Source organism: Drosophila kikkawai, chromosome X, assembly GCF_030179895.1.
Source record: "Drosophila kikkawai strain 14028-0561.14 chromosome X, DkikHiC1v2, whole genome shotgun sequence".
NCBI classification, from domain to species: Eukaryota; Metazoa; Arthropoda; class Insecta; order Diptera; family Drosophilidae; genus Drosophila; species Drosophila kikkawai.
In genome coordinates this window covers 10,243,230-10,265,806 of record NC_091733.1, presented here as the reverse complement: position 1 = coordinate 10,265,806, position 22,577 = coordinate 10,243,230, and the positions used below count along the sequence as shown (strand labels likewise).

The following is a 22,577-nucleotide window of genomic DNA, read 5'->3' as shown; positions in this document are numbered from 1 at the left end:
TTTTTTTCTATGCTGAAGGCGTCGCGGAATGAGGCAGAGGAACTGTCTTGGAATCGCGGCATAAATTATCCGGCTTAGGCTTGAAGTTTGAAGACTGTCTGCCTTGGATTTTTTTCCTTTTTTATTTTTGTAATTTTTTTTTATATAGATTTTGTCTGGGCTCAGTGATTGCGACGTGTTTGGCGCACCAAGTGGGCGCGGCCATATGCAAAGCACGTCTCCTCTATTCACTCTAAAAATCCGATCCAATCCACGATCCATGGCGATAGTCCGTTTATGCTCCCGATGCCCAAAAAGAGGCTTTGGGTATCATAATGACACTAATGTGGATCAGATAAGAGCACCCATATATAAGAGAGAGAAAACGAGAGAGTAGTAATAGTGGGGTATTATTATTTATGAAGCAAGATCTTTTTTACAATTTGTACTTAAAATCTCAGGCTTTTTTTAATAGTAAAAACTAGTAAATAATATATATTTTTATATGCCCAGAAACCTACTCTGGATTTATTATTAGTTTTAGTAGTTTTTTCCCACAAGTTGGGGCTGTCGTAAAATTACATATTTAAAAGAGCTTAACTATGCTCTCAAGGTGAAGTGGGAATACTTGTTAACTTGTCATTTTGGGAATACAAAAAAAAAATATGTTTAGTACATTTAACAATATTTTAAATATTATATAATATAAATGACAAATGTTTTTTTTTATGAAACTTATTTTATATTTATATTTTTATATATTTTTATATATATTTATATATATTTTTATATATTTTTATATATTTTTATATATTTTTATATATTTTTATATATTTTTATATATTTTTATATATATTTTTATATATTTTTATACATTTTTATACATTTTTATATATTTTATACATATATTTTTATATATATTTTTATTATATAGTTAATATGTTCAATGCTTTCAACAATATTCTAAAATATTTGTAGAAAAATATTTATAAAGGGAAATATTTCTAAACTAATATTTCCAAGCAAATATTCTGTAATTACAAGTTAATAAAAATAGTAAAATTTCCCCTTTTTCCTATATTTTCTTGGCCCTATATTTAAGCCATCGTAAATATTATTTGTGATGGCCATTTATGTTACCTGTCCCATAAGGAAGCTGCTCATGCGAAATTAAAATGTGGCGATGTGTGTGGAGTGTGCGTAGTGCCGAGTGCCCCGACTGGCTCCATATTTGTACACACTCTCAACACTCGCTCAGATAATTAAGTTTAAACTTTGGGGCACACACAAAAAGCGTTCAGAATGCAAAACTAAAACCCAAAAACCAAACAAAATGTGGCCAAAACAATAACAAAAAATGAAGAATCTCAAAAAAAAAAAAAAAAAAAAACAAAGGGAGGCTTCAGGAAAACCGGCAAGAAGCGACTGAACTGTGAAGCACGAAGCCGGCTTTGCAGTCGCAGTCGCAGTCGCAGTCGCTGTCGCTGTCGCAGTCGCAGTCGCCGTCTCAGTTAGCGTCGCCGTTTTGCTGACCTACAACGATGCCTTCGTCACCATCGTCGTCGCGGCGCCCCGTCCGGCGTTCGTTACCCGTCTGTCGTCTGTGCGTGCCTAATGAGTTGCTGTAACGCAAAACCGAAAATTGTAATACCGCGCGTCGTCTGCCCATTGTGAGTGGCTGTAACATATAGCCTGGCCCACATAGACACACAGAGATCGTCCCGGTTACAGTGGGTTCTCTGATATTACAAATTAATATATTAATATTGTAAAAAAAAGGTTGACATTAGGAATTATAATTATTATAATTATCAATGAAAATTATATCGAATTTATAATCGATATTTAAAAAAATTAAAATAGCCGAGTTATTTCAAATATGTTTCGAATTAGGGCTAGCAGATAATATGAATATATGATGATTAATATTCAGAAGTTTTAACGTTGCATTATGAAGACGATAAACCGATATACTTTATGATATATCAGACTCTGCCACAGACGAGCCATAAGACCGCTTTCAAATATTTTTGATATATGTATAAACATAAAATGTTATCAAATCATATCGATTATTGATTGATATAATATCGATCACATATATAGTGATATTTTTTGTTATTACAAAATTTCTTTGAAATGTTTATATATATATTTATCGATATTTAATTTCCATTTCTTATGAAGTTAAAATATTAAATAAATAAATTAAATTAAATAAATGTTAAAATACAATACGGTATTTATCGATATTTCAAATTATTATATTTCAGCACTATTTTTTTTTATCGATATGTTGTATCGCACTTTTCCCGTTGATATACAATCTCAGTTAGCATTTATTAATTAGCGTGTTTCCACTGTGGCTTAGGTAGCCGCGGAGTGTCTTAAACAAATTGCATGCAATTAAACACGCTCCATGCCGACTGCTGCCCCAAGCCCCCAGCCTCCAGCCTCGACTCCGAGTTTGACTCCGTCTTCGGAGCCAGTGACGTACTGCATCCATTCGGCGTCACCCGCCGGCGGCTCTGCCATTTGAAATTTGCATCGCCCACCCAGCGGATTCGGTTCTGCAGAGAACTTATATATAATATAATCAGAAAAATATTGATATGTTAAATATTTATGGGATATTTTAATATTTTTTAAAAATAATGATTTAATACGAGACGTTAAGAAGATGTTTCTTAGTAACTGAAATACTTTGTAGAGAAACTAAGCTGCCTGAAGAAATAATTCTTTTTGCTTTAGTTAATTTTTAAAATATATTTTCCTTAAAGATCAAGGGATTATTTAACTTAAGCTTTCTAAATTAATTACTAGTTGATCCTCATTTTAAGACCTTTTTTTCTTGCCGTGTGCTTGGTGATTTTTGGTGGCTCGATCCACTGCAGCTTTGTGGCTTTGCAGTTTTTTTTTCTTTTTTGGTTCTGCAACTCTTCGCCTCAATTTCGGCTTTATGACTGTGTAATTTCGATGCTAACATCTTGATGGCCGAACTTTGATTAATGGCCCCCAGGGATTTGTGATGCTGCTGATGATAATGATTGCGCGTTGCCTGCACTCTCAGCACCACTGGCAATCTGATTTATGTGCAACATCCACTAGCTAGCAGTGGAAAATAGTTTTATTTTCAGTTTCTTTTTTTGTTATTTTTCTTTTAATTCGAATAGTGATATCACTTTTGGTGACTCCGAGTCCCTGCGCCTATGTATGACATCATCCTCCGATTGTGACTCCATCTCGTCGGGGGTTTGCTTGTTCTCCAACTTGTTTTTACAGTTTCTCTGAGTTGTATGCACTTCTGGGAATATTTTGTTTATATTTGTTATTATTTGTGGTATGTTTTGTAATTTGAATACTAGGAAAAGCGATTTAAAAGTATGAAAATGTAGAGAAATTAGAGAGGATTTTTTTTTAAACTAGGTTTTTTTTAAACAAAATAACAAATAAAATTATCTTAAAAAAGGGTCTTTTATATGTTTTTTAGGGAAATTGAATAGTTGAATTTATAAATATTTTAATTTATTTTATTATTATTTATACATACATATACATACATATATTTATGATGACATGACCAAGACATGACACACTGCATCTAATACATCCACACCTTGGCGGCTTTACCTGATGGGCCTGTCAGTGTGTCAGTCTGTAAGTAAGTCTGGCACTGGAGGCCAGTCGTGCAGTCAGTCACCTTTTCTGGACAGAAAACCAAAGACCAAAGACCATGGAGCGATAAGCCACCTTAAATAATTGCCGCCTCCTTGAGCTGCCTCCGTTTCATTTTCATTTCGTGATGAATAATGAATATTGGCTTGGCCCCTTTTACAAGTATCTATCTATCTACCTATATCTATATATGCAAATATATAGCTAACTTCTTGGAGAGCCTGTAAAATATTTATCCAATGCCATGATATCTCTGGCAAAAACATTGAGATAGATTCAAAGGAAAGCCCAAGATGATGTCATGTTACATTATTTAAGGGGAGTTAAAGTTTAACAAATTAAACATATATTTCAAACTAAGTTAAAGTAGGAAAAATGAATTTCTTTCTTTGATAAGCTGGAATTTCCCTTTGAAAGCCTTAATTTTAACCACTGTAAATTATGAAAATCGATAATGTCTTAAGCACCTGTTGCATTCTCTCCCCTGCACAATTTTTGGGAATAAATCTGCAGCGGGAATAATTATAGTTATTCGTGACATTTAAATGCCAGCCAATGATGATGGATGCTGCTGCAGAGATCGGGTCTTTCTTTGGCTGCTTGGAAAAATGGGAAATTGCCAAGTGGTAGAGTTGGGGGGTGATTCCCCTCTCCCTTTTTCCTGGGAGTGCTCTGTGCTGTTGCTGTGGTTACAAGGTCGCATCCGTCGTCTGCCCTTTTTTGGTAGGGCGGGGATGGGGGTGGGTCCGTGGGCAAAGGGGTTAAAAGGTCAGATTGCAAATTGCGGCCAGGGAGGGAGACTGCTCGCAGTCAGTTAAAACTTGCAAAAGTTTAGATAAATTAAAACTGAAAACACACGTGGCCACAGAGAGCACAACAACAAAAAACTTTAACTGATACTGCATCGTCTGCGGATGGATGCTGGATGCTGGATGCTTCTGTTGGATGCTTTTGCTTCTGCTTTTGTTGTCGGTCAAATAAATTGTTGCAGAAGCACTCCAGGACCAGCTCTAGCAGCGAGTTTTCGGCAACAGGAAGCCCCAAAATGTTCCTGCTCCGCCTCCGCTCTGAGCCAAATTCCAGGGGCGTAGCCTTGGAGGTGGCGGTCTGAACTTGCCTTTTCTAATTGAGCTCGGGTTTCAGGCGGCAAAAAAGCGAAGAAAAAAACAACAACAAATGAGCAAAACAATAGACAAAAAACGCAGGCAGCGAGTTGAACAGCAGGTCGAACTTTGGCAAAAAGGGTTAAGCAGGGCACTTCTTGCCATAGGCCTCATTAACCCGCTAAGTAACGCACAGGCATGGGGAGAAAATTATTATAGGGATATCTAATATATGGAGTTGGGAGTAAATATTGCAATAAATTATATATAAATATATTTTTTTTAAATATAAATATTAAAGCAAATAAATAAAATTAATTATAAAATTATTTTTTAATATGTTTAAAAATATATATTATTGACTAAAAAAATATAAAAAGATAAATAAAATATATATAAAAATATAAAAAATATATAAAAATATAAAAAAAATATAAAAATATAAAAAAATATATAAAAAGATTAAAAAAAACTATATATAAAAATATAAAAAAATATATAAAAAATATAATAAACTAAAATATTTTAAAATAGCTATAAAATTCGACATTAATATGAATAAAAACATATGAGAATTAATAAAAATATTTTTAAAATGTATAAAATAAATATAAACAATTATAAAATTTTTTTAAAAATAAAAAAAGCTTAAAAAATATATATTAAAATATATTAAGTTATTTTCCCCTATATTTTAAATATATTACAATTGTTTCATATCTTTTTAACCCAAAAACCAATACCTTCAACGACCTATAACTACAATTAACACCTTTAAAAATTACTAATTATTTTTTAAAAATTAGAAAACTGCCTTGATATATATAAAGAAATTATAACCTTGCCTCACATATATTTCTCAAATTTTTAAAGGTATATTTAATAATTAATATACAAACTATGAGCTATGAGTTTATTTTCCACCCTGCTGCCATGTTTTTAATATTCATTCAATAAAACGAAATCAACAATCAGAACTCGAACCCGGGGAAGTTTGGTTGGTGGCTTTACTGCCTACTTACTGGCAGAATATCGCCAGAACGGCCCTTATCAGCTGTGAACCACTATATATATACTATATAAAGCGAAACTGCGAGGCGTGTCATAAAAACGCACTGCGGAGAGCAACAGCTGAAGAACAAATTGCGTAAAGGCTTTTTATAGAAGTTCAAGTCATTGAAATTCAAATTCACTTCCTCAAACCGACCGACCGAACACACAGGCATTTTTACACAAATATATATATATATATATATATATTTGTTCTTTCATAATCAGCTACACAGCGGCCACAAGAGGAAAATATGTACAAACAAAAAAAAATACAAATTGAGGCCATTGGGACTCTAAACTAAACGATAGAGGAGAGGGAGATAGAGAGTGAAGGCCATTTTATATTGAAAGTTCTCAGCTCCAATAAAGCAATTCGTTTTCATTAAAACAAATGAATGGCAATCAAAACGAGACACGAGAGATTATTAATTAAAAAGCAACCAAAATAACAGGCTATTTAATTGCTTAAATTTCTTTCGAAATGAAACTGAAATGTGAACAAATTGGTAACACAGAAACTTATGTGAATATTATGGGATACACCCCAAAGGAAATATGAAAAACAAATTAATAGAGCTGTCAAAATATTTAAAAAACGATCTGATTCGATACAAGTACTGAAAGTACTTGTCCTTTCCATATCTGCACTTGAAATCATCACTATAAATACCCCAAAAGGGGTTAACACACACACACACACATGGGGTCATAAAATCTGATACCGAACCAGAGATTATTACAAAATGTGCGCGAGAGAACGATAAAAACTGGGAAATAAAACACACAGAAAAACACAACAAAAAAAAAAAAAAAGAATGCGAAAAGTGGTAGGAGCTGTGAAAACATGGCCCATAAAAGTTAGCAACAATCGTAATAACCCGGCATTATAAAGTGAGCCAAATACGGCGAGGAAATCTTTAAAGCCAAGAGAGAGAAAGAGATACAAAGAGATAGAGAGTGAAAGAAAGAGATAGAAATAGAGAGAAAGAAAGAGAGGGTAGGAGCTAAAAATAATGCAAATCAAGGAAAACCAAAAGCCATAATTTAAAGCAGGAAAAATAAATTAAATAAGAAGAAATAATAAAATAATAAATAAAAATATCTAAATAATTATATAAAAATTATAATATATATATGTATACAAATTATAATATTAATCTAAAGCCAAGAGAGAGAGAAAGAGATAAAAAAAGAGAGCAAGAAATGGAGGAAGTAAAAAAATAACACAAATCAAGGAAAACCAAGAGCCATAAAAATAAGAAAAAATAAGTAAATAAGAAAAAATAAATAAATAATAATAATAAAAAATTAAATAATTATATAAATTATATAAAATATAAATTTAAAATATAATTAATAATTAAATATAATATATAGTACTTAGCTCTAAAATTGTATAGTTCTTCTTCATGTTATATCCCCCACAAATAATTGCATAGTTTTATATACAGAAAATTACTTCTGTGTTCTCTTTTATTTTTTACATTGAGCAATTAATGCCCGCTCTCATTTTTTTATTTCTTTCAAATTTTGCAAGTTAATTAGACACATTAATTACGGGCAATTGTTGAAGGTAGGAGAAGTTAGAAGCCAGAGTTCAGGTGGTAATGCAAATTGATGGACTGCTCCTGCTCCTTCTTCTCCGTCTCTTTCTATATATATATATATATAATTTTTTTTTTTTTGGCTGGACCCACTAATGCAGACAAATGACATGCCTGAGAGACAGAGGCACCTGAAGAAGACCCAAAACGAAGGCGGAGCAGGCCGCGTCCTCATCATTGTCACGTAGCTTCTAAGTGCCACAAATTACGCACGCAAATTGGCTTTGTTGTGTCAGGGGAGGTCAGAGGTTAGAGGAGAGAGAGGTGAGAGGTTGGTGACTGAGTTGGAGCAGCCTCCACCCCCCCAGGCAGGCTGCTGCAGCATCGATAGTTTTTCTGCAATAGCTGCCAGCCATGCTTGGCGGCCGTCACTCTTTGTTTAAGCACTGGGAGAAAATTTTAGAGGAAAGTTGGAAAAAATTATATTATTAGAATAAAATATATATTTTTTAAGTGCTTTAGTTGAATATTTTGTAAGCTTTCTTATATTTATATATATTTTTTTAAATGTTTAAATTGATTTTTTTGTTGAAACCCGGCACTCTATGTTTAAGCACTGGAAGAAAATGGTAGAGGAATTAAAAAAAAAAAAAAAAAACTATTAAAAGAAACATTTTTTCCATTGCTTGAAAAGTATTCGAACCTTTTTTTAAGTTTTAAAAATAGTAAAACATAAAATAATTACTATGAAAAATTAGTATAAAATTAAACATAAATAAAACATTAAAAAATAAATATAAATAATTAGTCATTTTTTAATGATTTACTATAAAAAATTCGTATTTTTTTTTTAATTTTTTACTGAGGTTTTCTTTCGTGTGTTTTGCTTTAAAAAATTAATATTAATATATATTTTATTGTTATTTAATTATCTACTTAAAACTGAATTATATTCTTTATTATTTATAGGCATTATTTGTATTTTTCCCCATTTCTAAATTTTGTATTAATTAAACAAAAATTTTTTTAATAATTTTTTTTGTTATTTCTCTGGAAAAACTGACAGTATTTCTCTTTGATTTTTCGAAAAACCACAAAATTTGTGCCCATTAAACGGGGCTTAGGGCAACCAACAAAGTAACTGCACTTTGCGGCCAGATATCTATGTAAACATATATATATATTATATACATATATATATTCCAAAGAGGCGCCCAAAGGGGGAGTGGCTCAAGCCGGCTGACAACTTAATATGAGGCACGAATCAAGTCAACCAAGCCGGGGGAAACAGCAAAGAAAGCCTCAAGTCTCAAGTCTCCTGTCAGAGAATCTCACAGAGAATCAGAGAGAGGGGGGAGAGATAGTGAGAAGGCAAGAGGCAGGGAAAGGGGGACGACGAAATGCTGCCGACAACTTAAAGGCGTTAATGGTCGTTTGTTTTATGAGAAATTGCCAAAACGTGAGCGGCATCCCCAAGATGGCGGCATGGAAAGACACCCCTGGCTTTCCTGAAAATAAACCAAGTAATGGAGAGGGGGGCAGGGACATCAAAGCGGCCAGGATCAACAGTCGCCAGGCGTGCTGGCATTTTCCTCGTTCTCTCTCTCTTTGCTTTTCTCCTCGATTTTTTTTTTCCGAAGGGCTCTCAACGGACGTGCCAACCTTGGAGTGGCTTCAACATTTAAATGAGTTTGTTCATGCCGAAATAAAAAACAAAATATAAAGACAAGTGGCAAAGAAAAACAGCAACAAAACATAAATATTAGCGTCAACAACATTGTCAGGCAAAACTGAACTTTGACTTGCTTTACAACCTCTCTCAGACCTCGTCATGCCCTTCCACAAATCAAAGCTCAAGCAGGTGTCACTTTGCCACTTTGTTGACTGCTGTTTTCCATACCCTGTAATAGTGCAGAGCCACATGGGGATATTGGTTATAGGTAGAAGAAAATGTAGCCAAAATAAATATAAATATTTCTTTTTTTATTTATTAAAAAAAACATATTTTGCCTCATGAAATATATTATATATTTATTAAAATATATTTAGTTTTTATGCCAAAGAGATTATTATATTTTTCTATTATAAATATTATTTTATAAGTTCAAAACGATTATTTTTTGCCTTCATTAAGAGCATAGCTACTTTTTCCCTTTAAATAATTAACAAAGGTTATTCATTTAAGATTAGTGTTTCGTGATTTAATTTGTGTACTTGTTTATATTATTATAAAATATTAACTAAAAACTATGTCTTTAGGTCCATGAATAACTCTTTTCTTTTTAAATAATTTACAAATAGTTTAATTTTGGGTATTCTTAGCTTCGAGTCCTGCGAAAACCGCTCTAGTTTTTCCTTGCCTCTTTTTGTTTTTATTTTTTATATATACTATATATACCACATACATATATGTATATATATATTCTTTTATTCATTGCTCATTGTTGTGTGGAATTTAATTTCCTCAACCATTGTGAGAGTGCAGCCCCCGCCACATGGGTTTCTATTTTTCTGGAAGAGCAGGTGCCAGGGTTCAGAGCCCAGAGATCGTAGGTGGAAACAAGACAAAAGGTCAGTTCCCAGTGCTAATCAACGAAGGCAGCTGAATTGAATTATTTGTTTATGTTTGCATAAGTTAAAGGGTTGCCTGGGAGCAAAAAGAAAGCAAGGTTTTTCTTTCTTACTAGGTTACATTTTTTTAAGGAAACTACTACTACTCTATCACAGAGTTTTAAATGTAAAATACATTTTTCTTAGTGTCTTAACTAAGTATAGAAATATTTTATTTATTTAAGATAACTTGGAAACATTTTCTACAATTAAGAAAACGAATATAAGGCAAAGCACTTAAAATCAAGACAAGACACCATAAATATAATTTTTTAGGTTTAATTTTTCTATTTATTCTCGAATTTGGTGTGTTTTATATATAATTCGCTCTGTTTAGTTATTTTATTTAATATAAGGGAGGATTATACCTATTTTGCTGGTACATTTGCGATGAAAAAACTTTGCAAATTCGCCTTAAAAAATTGTTTGCCAAAAAATTTCCAATAATTCCCAACTGGTTCTAGCATCCCTTAAATTTGTAAAAATTTCAAAACTAAACTAAAAATACTATAAGCAGCTTTACCCTTTTTTTTATGGATAATTCTCTCTCCTCGCTGACAGCTGGAAATGGAAAAAGGCCTCTCCTCTATTGACGCCCACAGTGAAAAGATATGGGGGAAAAACTAATTAAATCAAAGCAATTGCTAAAACGTACAGTTTAATTAAAGCCAAGCAAATTGTGACACACACACACACACACACACAGATACTTGGAGACAAGAGCGAATCGCTAAATATTTCCTGCTGAGCGGGCGGGACTCGACATGGATTCCGGGCTGAGTCTGGATCGTAACCAAGTCGCTGAACGAGCCTCCGTGTGTAGATCTGATGATCTGTGTGGCATTTTCATGGAATTTTCGTTGCATTTTCGCTGCATTTTCATTCGTGGCACATGTGGCAATGATGATTGACGGCGGCAATCTCTTGCCAGCGGAGGAGGATTACGGATTACGAGGGCGTCAATTGCTTTGCACTTGCTCCACAGACCCAGATCGAGTCACGGCTTGATGTCACAGCGTATGCCCAATTTTTAGGAAGAAATCTGGAGGAGGAGGAGCAGGTGGAGGAGTAGGAAGAGGAGGAACAGGTTCAGGAGGAGCAGCATTAGGAGGAGTACAAGAGGAGCAGTAGAAATTGTCTGGCAATTACCTTGAAGCTAGTTTTTAATCAAATTTTCAGAGGTCTCTACCCTCAATTTCCTTTGCTTCGGAAAACCATTTCCCTTTTCCCCCATTTTCCCTTTCCCTTGACCCTTCTTCTTTGTTTTTCCCTCTCTCTCTCTCCGTTCGATGATAATTGTGGCCAACACACAAAAGTTGTGCACACACATGTGTGTGTGTTTCAGATTGTCTGCCTAATTTTTGTTACTCTCTTCTTCCTGGGGTTATGTCACTAAGACAGGATCTTGGGGGTTTTATTTGTGAATTTAAAGGTATTTTTTAAGTGAAGTTAAGTGAATTTTAAATATAAAAAAATATTTTAAAGACTGGAGATTTTTATTTTGGAGTCTAAAGATTTTTTAGAATTTTCAAAAAGTACATATACATTCGAAGATAATTTTAAAATCATGTTTAAGATTTTAAATACAGTCTACTTTTGTAAGCCTAAAACTTTCTATAGCTTAAAATTATATTCTCTTTTATTAATGGACTATTTTATTGTTTATTATTTTAAAGAACCATTTATTATTTGATTTATTTATATTTATCTATTTCCCTATATATTTTTAATTTATTTTTTAATTACTTGCCAAAGTTAGCTATGTCCATTTTAGTATTTGTTATTTCTCTGGGCCTTTTTGCTTTACTTATTTGCGGCTGCCTGCCGTGCCTGGTGGCCACAAATTGTGCCCAGTCAGTCAGTCAGTCAGTTAGTCAATAACTTTTTCTTTCGGTTTGTCAGCCGGTTGAACCCCCTGTCCCTGTCCCTGTCCCTGTCCCTACCCCCGCACTCCTCCCATGTTTTTTGCCATGATTTTTCGGGATCGATTTAACGAGAATTGGCTGGCTGTCTGCGATTTTTGAACATACACACGGCGAGTAGATGAAAATAAATTGCCAGCACACATATGTTTTGGCCAAAATTTATGACTGGCCGCCAAAAGGGGGAGTGCCGCCACCAAAGCCGCCGTCTCAATGTGTAATTTGTCTTGCAGGAAATGAGTATGAAAAATAAAAAGGGAGAAAAACAAAAATCTGTGTCCATTTAAGGGTTCAATGCACGCACGTGGGTGGATTTTTGGGAGTTTATTTTATATTCAAGGGGAGGGGTGTGTGTGTGGTGTGTGTGGGTTGGGGTAGATGTGTGTGGCAGCCGCGACCTTCCGCCTCTAGTGACCCAATTTAAGCAACAAGTTGAGACAATTGACAGCACACTCGGCGTACGCTTGTTTACCCCTGTGCCTGCGATTTATGCTTAAATCTGGCAGAGATGCAAAGATACAAAGATACGTAGATGCAGATGCAGATGCAGATACAATTAGGTTCAAGGACAACGCATTGCGTTGTCATCCACATAAATAACATTCTATTTATTTTCACTGTTGCCACGCTGCGTATGCGTAATAATTCATGTCTCATCGCCATTTCCATTTCGTTTTTAGGCATTTTTGTAATTTTGATGATATTTTGGCATTTTTCGCTGTGGGCGGGCACACACACACAGACACAGTTTGACAGGCACTGCCACTGGCCATGCTGTTCGCGTGCATTAGCAGGCAGACGTACCTCCTGCCTCCTCCTCCGGGCGTAATCACAATAAACGCCACGCAATCTGCATTTAGCATTTAGCAGGGGAAACAAAAAATTGGCTACAACAGGCGGCATAGGAATCTGTGTCAAGCATGTCCGCCGCCGGACAGCTGGACTCCGGCCGGAATTGAGGCGGGAATACAACAGAGCAGATGGCATTATTTTTTTCCCCTGAAATTTTTCAACTCAAAACATTATTGTTTATTTGATTTTAATTAATGAAATTATTTTAAAGAATAATTAGGGGGTGCAAGGTTATTTTTTGAGCAATTGTTTTTATTATTTATTCTTGAAATAACTCCGAAATTATTAATTTTTTAGACTTAACATAGTAATGTTATTGTATTGTAATATTTATTTAAAAGAAAAAGTGGTAAATATGCTTTTTGAGGCAGCAATTGTTTTTAATATTTAAACTCCAAAATTATTAATTAAATATTACTTTTAGATTATAAAATAAATTTTATAAACTTATTAAAACTTAAGCTGTTTTTCCCAAATTAAACTAACAAAAAGCAAGCCATTAATAAATTCAAGATATCTTAAAAACAAAGCCCTAAACAATTGGCAAGCGTCATTTTTAGTTTATATTCTCCAAATAAATTATAGATAATCACAGTCTTATTCAATTTCTTTACTACAAATATATACATATATTGTTTTTTCATATTTTTAATAGCAACCATTAAAGTTTAACCCAAAACCAAAGCAAACGCAGCAATTCAAGTTCATTTATAGACTCCGCAACATCGATTTAAGGCACTCTTTAATGTCTTATCGATAGCTTAGGCCCAGCTTTGTTATTATTATTATTACTGTTATTATTATTATTATTATGTGTAACACACACCCAGTCTAAACACAACAGACAAACTGGCCGCAAAACAAGGGGCAAACTTCAAAGTCTCGCAAAGGCACGTGACTATGCAGCTTCATAAGCCAGCCACCCTTCGTTCTCGCTGTAAAAAAATCCAAGAAGATATAGGAAAAATCAGACACGGCGTAGACAACACTCAGACAGAGCTCAGAAACTGAAAAGTCTACAATAAAAATAAAAGACCATCCAAGGAAATTCGTCACCAAAGTTTGTTAAACTTTTGAAGACACACCAAAAATTTCTTTATTTAAATTTTTATGAATGGAAAAATTTAGAAGCTCTAATGGAAAATAATGGAAAAATTTAGAAACTCTAAAGAAAAAGTATGGGAAAATTTCAATTTAATGTAAAGAAGGTTTCAAAGAGACAGTTGGGTTTTTGTGTAACTATGAATATAAAATATTAAGTTTAATATTTACATTTTTGAAAGAGGTGTAATTTCTACTACCCCTATTTGTTTTTATTATATTTTTTGTCTTATAGCCTTCCCACCCCTCTCCTCTCTCCCACTCCACCTGCCATTCCAGTGTCTATCCATTATCTTTTTAGTTTATCGAAGTATTTCGATAAGAGAAGCAACTTCTAGCTCGGGCCATGCACATTTGGCCCACATTGCATTTATTCCCACACACAGGCACAACACATACACTCCTTTTCTTCTTTAATTCCAACGCCAAACCAAAGTACACTTGAAGAAATATATTCAACTTTCTTGAATTCTGCATTTCATTTAATAAGGAATTATTTAAAAATGGTATATATGAATATAGATTTATATTAAAAAAAGGCTTATTTAAAATGTTTTCTATAATATTTCACAGACTTACAAATTATTTTAATTTTTATAATTTATACCTTTTGTTTTTCTTCTAAAATTAAGAAAAAGATTCCATTAATTTAAAGGCGAATTCCCTTTTTTTTTGCTGTTCAATATTTCATAAAAACCTTGACGAATTCGCCCTATGTGCACATATAATTCCCAACTGGTTCTAGCCTCCCCGTAATTAAGTGATTTGCTGGCCATAGGTGTAAGTGTGTTTGTGTTGTTAGTGATTAGTTTTCTCTGTGTAAAGATAGCAGGAGGGGGCCTGGGACAAAGGCTTCCCGAGGGCAAAGAGAGCATCGAACATCAATTTTGTGGCCAGATATGATCGCTCTTCTGGTGCAACAACGTGTATGGGTGTGTGTGTGTGTGTGGCACATGTTGAACATGCAAGGCAAGTGCTCTTTATCAGCAAAAGGCAACAAGAAATATGACGTAGCACACGCGTCGAACCAAGAACCAAGGTGAGGAGGAGGAGGAGGAGGAGGAGGAGGAGGAGGAGGAGGAGGAGGAGGAGGAGGAGGAGGAGGAGGAGGAAACCCAAAGAGATCCCATGGGTTAACCGAAAATAGTGCCAAGGGAGACCACGATGAAAGAAAATGAAAAGAAATTGACACTTGAAATCAATGCTCAATTAAAAGGCGGCCAAAAATAGATCGGAAGTGGGGGTGCAAACAGAGTTGAAAGATGAGGAAAAGGGGGGAAAAGTGAGGAAAAGTGAAGAAAAGCATTCCCAAGTCTGAAATTCCTAAGGCTTTACTGATATGTTTTTTGTGTCTTTTTTTTTGTGTTTAGATAACAAAACTTGCAGTGATAAAAATCACTAGATATATATTCTTATTCATTCATATTTTCTTTTTTTTGAATCAACTGCCGTGGTGAAAATCTAGCCAAGACACAGTGCTCACCAAACTGCAGCGGTTCATAACTATACTTAGCACAGACAACCACCCAGACTGGGCTTTTTTCAGAGGGAAAAACTATAGAAAAACGTTGGAAAAACCATGGTTTGAATTTTAATTAAATGTTTAATTTACATAATTTAAAAACTTATAATTTTTTAAAAATTTTATAATTAATAAACTTTTTTTTGTACTTACAGCAAATAAACAACTTTAACGATGACCTGGACTTTATTCCCGCCGATGACCTGTTTCTGCAGGGCAACAATGAGGCCAATGAGCTGAAGGCCATTGACAATGATGCCGACGATGACGATGTTGAATCCTTCCCGGACGATTTGGCCGATGAAGAGGACCTGCTGCCCTCCGATGAAAAGGAGGAGGAGACCGGCGGCAACTGGTTCAGCAAGGGCGTCCATCGCGTCCGTCGCTCTCTGTCGCGACTGTTTGGTGGTGCTGAGGAAGAGGACAGCCGCAGCCACCATCGCGTGCGTCGCGCATCATCCAAGGCCCGCCAAATGGAGCTGCGCCGCAGGGCTCGGGAGGCCAGGGAGCGCAGGCAGGCCGAGCTCCGTGAGCTCCAAAGGCAGCGCCAGCTGCGCGCCGGAACGGGAAGTGTCTTCAACCGCGCCACTGATCCCCGAAAGCGGGCGCCCGAGGTTTATGATGAGACCGAGGCGTCCGGTTCGCCTGACGAGGAGATCACGCAGTGTAAGTAACCCAATAATCAATCAAAATCCAACTGAGTAGTTAAAATCAATTGAATTGAATTTAAAAATTAAATATTTACCTATTAGATCGCACATACTTTGCCGTCAATGAGCCCTACGACAATGATTTCACGGATCCCAGCAGCGTTGCCTTCCAAACTCTGCAAAAGAACCTGGATGACGCGCTGCGCGTCTTTTTCGATCGCACCTACGCCGAATACGATGACGATCAGGATATTCACAGCACCCTGCTGCAAGTGGAGTAAGTTCATGGCTATTTCTTGGATATTATCAAATACAATTGCATTAACATTAAACCCCGTTGCCCATTTGCAGTCCCACCGACGACCGCTTCAAGGTGCACGTGCTGCTCAAGCTGCAGATCCCCAACCGTATCACCGACTTCCAGAGCAAGCTGGAGAGTCAGCTGAACGATTACAAGCGAATCGAAAATTTGGGTGCCTCCACGGACAACGTTTTCTACTTCCAGGAATCGCAAGGTAAGTCCATCTGCTCCTCCTGCCTCTCTCTTACTTTTTCTGCGCTGCTTTTGCTGTGAAATGCCCCCACCATTTCCCCAATCCCCGGAAAAAGGGAATGAAAACCGAAAAAAAAACAATTAATTAATTAACTCAAAACTTGTAACGAAAAAGTATATCAATCGGTTTGCATTCCTGTCAAAGTCCAAATCATGATTTCAAAACTCTTTCTTCCATCCATAAAAACAATATATACAAAAAACACCTTAAAAAGAAGGCAACGAGGAAACCCCACCGAATGTTGAAACTAACACGGCTCCAGTGGTGAGCTCAAACCCGGGCAACGTTGGCCTGGCTGCGGCCCCGCGATCGGACTTCTTTAATGTAATTGGCCCACGAATTCCGGGTCTGGCCCAGTCTCTGTTCCCCCCCAAAGGTTTGTCCAAGCGGAAGTCATGCGATTGCCCCACTGTACTTAACCCCTGGGCAATCCTAAATGCTAACACGAATTGCGGATCTGCTTGGGTTTATATTTTCTTCAATTAAAAGTATTTCTAAAATTGTTGAAAATTATATATCGGGAGAAAATAAAAACCAAAGTAGACTTGTTACTGTGTCTGCGTGCGTGTGTGACCTGTGATCGTCCCAAAAGCTCATCATCGAATCTGTATACCACTCCACTTTCTGTCTCCATTGCGTCCATGTGCTCGTCTTTCTCTCTCTTTCTGCTGTCTGTCTGTCCTGGGGGAACCCCCTGGGGTCCAGTTCCGATCGCTGTGTTAATCCACCTTTGTGACCACACAGATGACGATGAGGAACTAAACGTACCCCAAGCTTACAATCCCGTCAATCCCGATGTCGAGGGCTCTGGTAATGGCGATGGTGTCGACGGGTGTCGCGGCGACGCCACATTCACCTGCAGTCGTAGCGGAAGGCGCATCTGCGAGGAGATGCGTTGCGATGGCGTGTCCAACTGTCCCGACGGCGAGGACGAGGATGGCTGCTTTGCGACGGGTAAATGGCTTTAGTTTATACGGGATCATCATAGTGGTTCCACATCTCATGTTTTGTGTAAAGTCAGATTTAATATTTGCCGGGAATTATCTTGAAATGAAATTGTTTTTTAAATATTATAAAAAAAAAATTAAATATTCATATATATATATTTTTAATGAGAAAACTATTTAAATTCTAAAAGGTCGAGGGCATCACTTTATATTTTGGTAACAAATAAAACCGGTAGTAAAAGAAGCATACTTTTTGGGATGCTTTAAAAATTGTTTTAAATCTTTAAAATTTCTGATTAATCAAGAGATAATAATAGATAATATATTACTGAAAATGTATGCCAAATTATTCAATTTTACAATTTTTAAGTTTCAAAACTTGTTACAAAATATTTAATTTAAAAAAATTCCCTAAAAAATCCAAAGTTTTTAGTTTTGGCCTTACTTTCCAAAAGTTTTTAAAATCACTGAGACATAAAATATAAAAAAGAAAGAGATAGAAATCAATAGAATTTTTTGTCTTTTTTTTTAAATAAATTCTTAATAAGGAATTTGTATTAGCAGTCTTATGTTACAGATATAGAACTAGGAGATCATTAACATTAGATGATCGACTTCCTATTCGATCGTTTGTTCATTTCCATTTCCATTTCATTTGAATTTACTTCTAGTTTCATATATATTTTTATTTGTATGTTTATATATTTATTTTGTATATATTTATTTAATTTTGCCTCAGTTTGCACTGAAGATCAGTTCAAGTGCGACGACCAGTGCCTGTCGCTGTACAAGCGCTGCGATAATGTCATCGATTGTCAGGATCAGACAGACGAGGCCGGTTGTGAGCGGCCCAGGGAACCGGAAATTGTTTACTCGACCCCAGAACCTGAACGTAACGTAACGGAATCTCCGGGTGAGTTATCTTTTCTTAATATTATTTTATTATTATTATATTTTATTTGTAATTTTATTTGTTGGCCAAGAGCCGTTGAGTTTCTTTCTTGGGTTTCTTTTTGTTTTGTTTGCCTAAATAGTTGTCGATATATAGAGGCAGAGACCGATCGATCCTATTCTGGGCTCCGCTGATCTCATTGCTGGAGACGTGCCGCCGCTCCAAATAAATTCCGCATATTAATTGGCCCGATAAACGAATATTTCCCCTGAGTGCCGCAAATGTTCACTATGTTCTTTGTGTAATATCTTTTCATTTTATTTATTCGCCTCCTTTGTGTGTGTGTGTGTCTGTTCTTTCAACTTGAATTAAGTTTGCCTTCGGCTGGCATTCAATTGGGTTAAATATTTGATATTCTAATGGATTTCCAATGCATCGGAATGTAGTGTAGAGGGGGGGCACCAGCAGCGCCTTCTGCCACATAATCGAATGCGTTCCATTCCATTTAAGCTTTAAGGGGCAATCCATATCGGCAGTTTGACGCTAATGATCTATATTTCAGTTTATTATTGTATATTCCAGAAATAAATATGATTTTCCAGAACTTGAAAGCAAGCGTGGATAAATAGTATTTTTGTCATTAATGATTCGAAATTCTTTGCACAGAAAAAAAAGTCTGTAAAAATCAGTATTTAATTATAGCATTCCACTCGTGTTCCATTCCATGGTTTCATTGTTTTAACTGAAGTGAAATTGTTGCTATTGAGGGTATTTTTTAACTATAAACTATTTCCAAACAATATACAATAATATTTATCAACAAGCTGATCTTAACAACTAAGATGCGTTTTGTGTGTTTCCTTGTCATTGGGATTATGAACCATTCCACCGTTTCATGTTGCTGGATAATTACCATAATTATCAATTATCTATTACAAAAGATCTATTATTCTACTTAAAAGACATGCCCATAATTTCACCATTCCACTTTGTTTAATAATTTCCTTGCGATTTATTGAAAATCCCTACTATTAGCGTTTCATTCCATAGTTCCCAAATTGTTTATACAACTTTTTGGTTGCTGTCTTATTGATTAAGACTTGTCTTGTTATTTAACCATCGATATGGTTGTGTTCCATTCCACTGTTTCACTTTCTTAAATAATTCCCTGGCCTACAATTCATTTAGAATCTGACCCTGAACACACACATTCGGCATCAGCTTATAAAAAAAAGAAAACAAAACCAAATCCAATTTATGTCAGGCTCTTGCTGTGCGAAACAGTACAAAATGTTCTACCAAAAAGTGAAATTACAAGCCAACTTTAGCCACCGCAGCTCTCGCACTTGTCCCCTCCTCGAAAAAAAAGAAGAGAAGACCAAAAAACCAGATTACAATATCCATGAAATATGCCACAAAAGTACGAAACGCAACGAGATAAAAAATATGTTATATAGATGGTGATTTGGGGCCTGACAGCACACACAGAAAGTGTGTGTGTATGTTGGTGTTGTTGTGTGCCCATGGAGAGTGTGTCGACAGCTAACAGCAAAAACAATTTGCAACAGATTAAAATTACCCCTAAGCGTATTATAAACTTAAATAATCTGCTTGCAGCTAGCAAGAGCAACATGGAACCACCCCCGAATCCTGAATCCTGAATCCAGAGTCCTTGTGGCGCTCAGCTTTCCCCGCAGCTACCAGCTCCCTTTTACTACTTGGGGGCGTGTTAAGTGCTGTCAACGAGATTAAATGCAATGTCAGAGGTCGCTCGCGCCACGCACAAAAAGAGAAAAAAAAAAAAAATAGGAAGAAGGACTCCGCCCGCCACTGCCCAAAAGTTGTGTCCTTGGAAATTTAATGAATTTTCCACACGCTCTTTGACTCTGGGGCAAAGGATAACCAAGAGCTAAAACGGGGTGGCATAAAGTCCAGGGATACGCTGGAATTAGTTGGTATAGTTCTTAAGGTACAACATGATTTTTAGGATTTTTCCTATATAATATGATAGCTTTGGGGTTCAGGAATCATCATCTCTTAAGGAAATGTCTATATTTTTAAATGTTATATAATTCCTTTCTGATAATATCTTAAAACTCTTTGAAATTCTCTTTATATTCCTTGGTAATATCTAGTAATTTTTATGAGGTTTTCATAATTCTCGGCCATTAGTCAGAGACCTTGAGTCGGATTGTTCAGTTTCGGTTTGGTGTCATTTGGGTTAATGAAGGCAATTCGTGGACTGCAAAGCAGCTATGCTTTTGCTTTTTTCCTGCACTCTTTGGGCTTTAATGCTTTCATCCCAAAGCGGGGCTGGGTTTTGTTACACTCGAAAAAATATTTTTGTCTATTTTAGGAAAATCGTCTATAAACATTTTTCTGCAATTAAGATCAAGATCAAGAAATGTTTTTTCTAAATTTAAGAAAAAGTTTCAATGACAAGGCAGCAATAATATAATTTTTTAGCATTCATTTCTCTATTTTTTCTCAAATTTAGGGCGTTTTATATCTGTGTTGCATTCTTAACTTTTACTTTACTTTTTTCATTAAAACCTTGACGAATTCGACCAAAAAAAAAATTTGCCAAAAAATTTGACTATAATTCCCAACTGGTTCTAACCTCTAACCGGAATGAAATGAAGTGGTCTCTTTTAAAGAATTTCTGGATTTTAAGTTTGATGTTAGTTAACAATTTTTGACAAGTGTACCCGCTATTATATGTATACATTGTAAGGGTGTGCGAGTGTGCATGTCTGTCGTGTTCTGAAATCCGAAACTTGGTTTCGAAAGTGCGTCAATGGAAGCTGTGCACAGCTTGCACTTGAAGCCCGAATTGTGTACAATTCTGTTTTTTTTTTATCATTATGCAAGCGAGTACAACACACAATGTGTGTGGTTGGGAAATGGCACCCCCCCCTTTTTTTGTAATTCTGTATTCAAAACTGAATTTATGGATCGCTCCTGTTCCTGTTCTCCTGCTCCTATGTTTAGTTTAGATTGCGCTTTTGCGGTGGCATTGGCTTCGCTGATTAAATTTGGCCAAGACAACTTGCACTTTTTCACCCTCCCTTCCCCCCCGCTATGGCGTTCCCTCAATTTTTGTGCGGGTCAATTAGCAGCTTCAGTTGCCTGAACTGTGCTAAATGGCAGCCACATGAATGTATAACAAAAGTAAATAAAAATGCTACAAAACTAAAAAATTACATAGACAAGGAAAGTGGGCAGCGTCCGTGGAAGGAGTAGCAACAACAATAACAACAACAACAACAACTGGGTGGCCACATATGCAAATTGAATTTGCCATTTGCCATTTTCCAGGCAGCCACCGCTTTTTTCGCTTTTCTCTTCTTGCCAAGCGCCAAAAAGGGCGAAAATTAAGCCAAGAAAGACGGGCACAACAAGCAAAAAAAAAAGTAAAGACAAAATATAGAATGGTAGAAAAAAGAAATGAGTAGAAAGGCACCAAAGATACCCTCTTTAATAATAATAAAATAATAATCAAAATCCCTAATTGAACTCTACTGCCTCTTCAGAATTTAATTAATTATTATAATATTTAAAAGTAATTTTCTATTAAATTATAAATAGTTTTATTTCTAATTATATCACTAACTATACACAAAATAATTAAAGTAAATATATTTTCTTTTACAATATTTAAACAGTGAAATATAAAACTTAAAAGTGTTCTTTTTTAACTGAATTTTCTTATGATTTTATATTTTTAAGTGTACATATTTATTTAAGTTGCTAAAGAAAGTATATAATATTGATATATTTTTTTAAGAAAGTCTCAAAAACCTTTATCCTATTTAAAATGGTATTTATATTTTATATAAAATAAATACAAATAGTTTTTTTCATTTTTAATCATTTTAAAGTGCTACATCATTTTTTATAATTATTTATAACAAATTTTTGACTGAGTTAGATCTCCGTTGTTGCTATGCTGGTTTCTCCCAAATTTTTTGTTTGCCGATACTATTTCAAAGCACATGCATTTTGTTTATTATTAGCTACTGCAGACACAAATGCCTTAAATCATTTTCCATGAGCCATAAATATTTGCCAGCTGAATAGAAAAATGCAATGACAAAAGAGCTGTATTTAAAGTCAAGGCAGAGTGAACATGAGTGCTGGGTTATTTGTCATACAAATTAGTCATGGCCAAGG

At 35.3% G+C, this 22,577-nt stretch overlaps 1 protein-coding gene across 16 annotated transcripts in view; it reads left to right on the top strand.

Annotated features, from left to right (window-relative positions):
- Positions 1–22,577, top strand: part of trol (terribly reduced optic lobes) — a 94,235-nt gene that overhangs the window by 13,093 nt on the left and 58,565 nt on the right. For 14 of the 16 annotated variants that reach the window (XM_070288164.1, XM_070288163.1, XM_070288161.1 and 11 more), the window contains exons 3-8: positions 15,517–16,027; positions 16,114–16,288; positions 16,363–16,526; positions 16,780–16,941; positions 17,310–17,519; positions 18,252–18,425. In XM_070288164.1, coding sequence (XP_070144265.1) covers positions 15,517–16,027; positions 16,114–16,288; positions 16,363–16,526; positions 16,780–16,941; positions 17,310–17,519; positions 18,252–18,425 — 1,396 coding nt within the window. The remainder of the gene's footprint in view (positions 1–15,516; positions 16,028–16,113; positions 16,289–16,362; positions 16,527–16,779; positions 16,942–17,309; positions 17,520–18,251; positions 18,426–22,577) is intronic. The other 2 variants (XM_070288150.1, XM_070288152.1) reach the window with 2 other exon arrangements.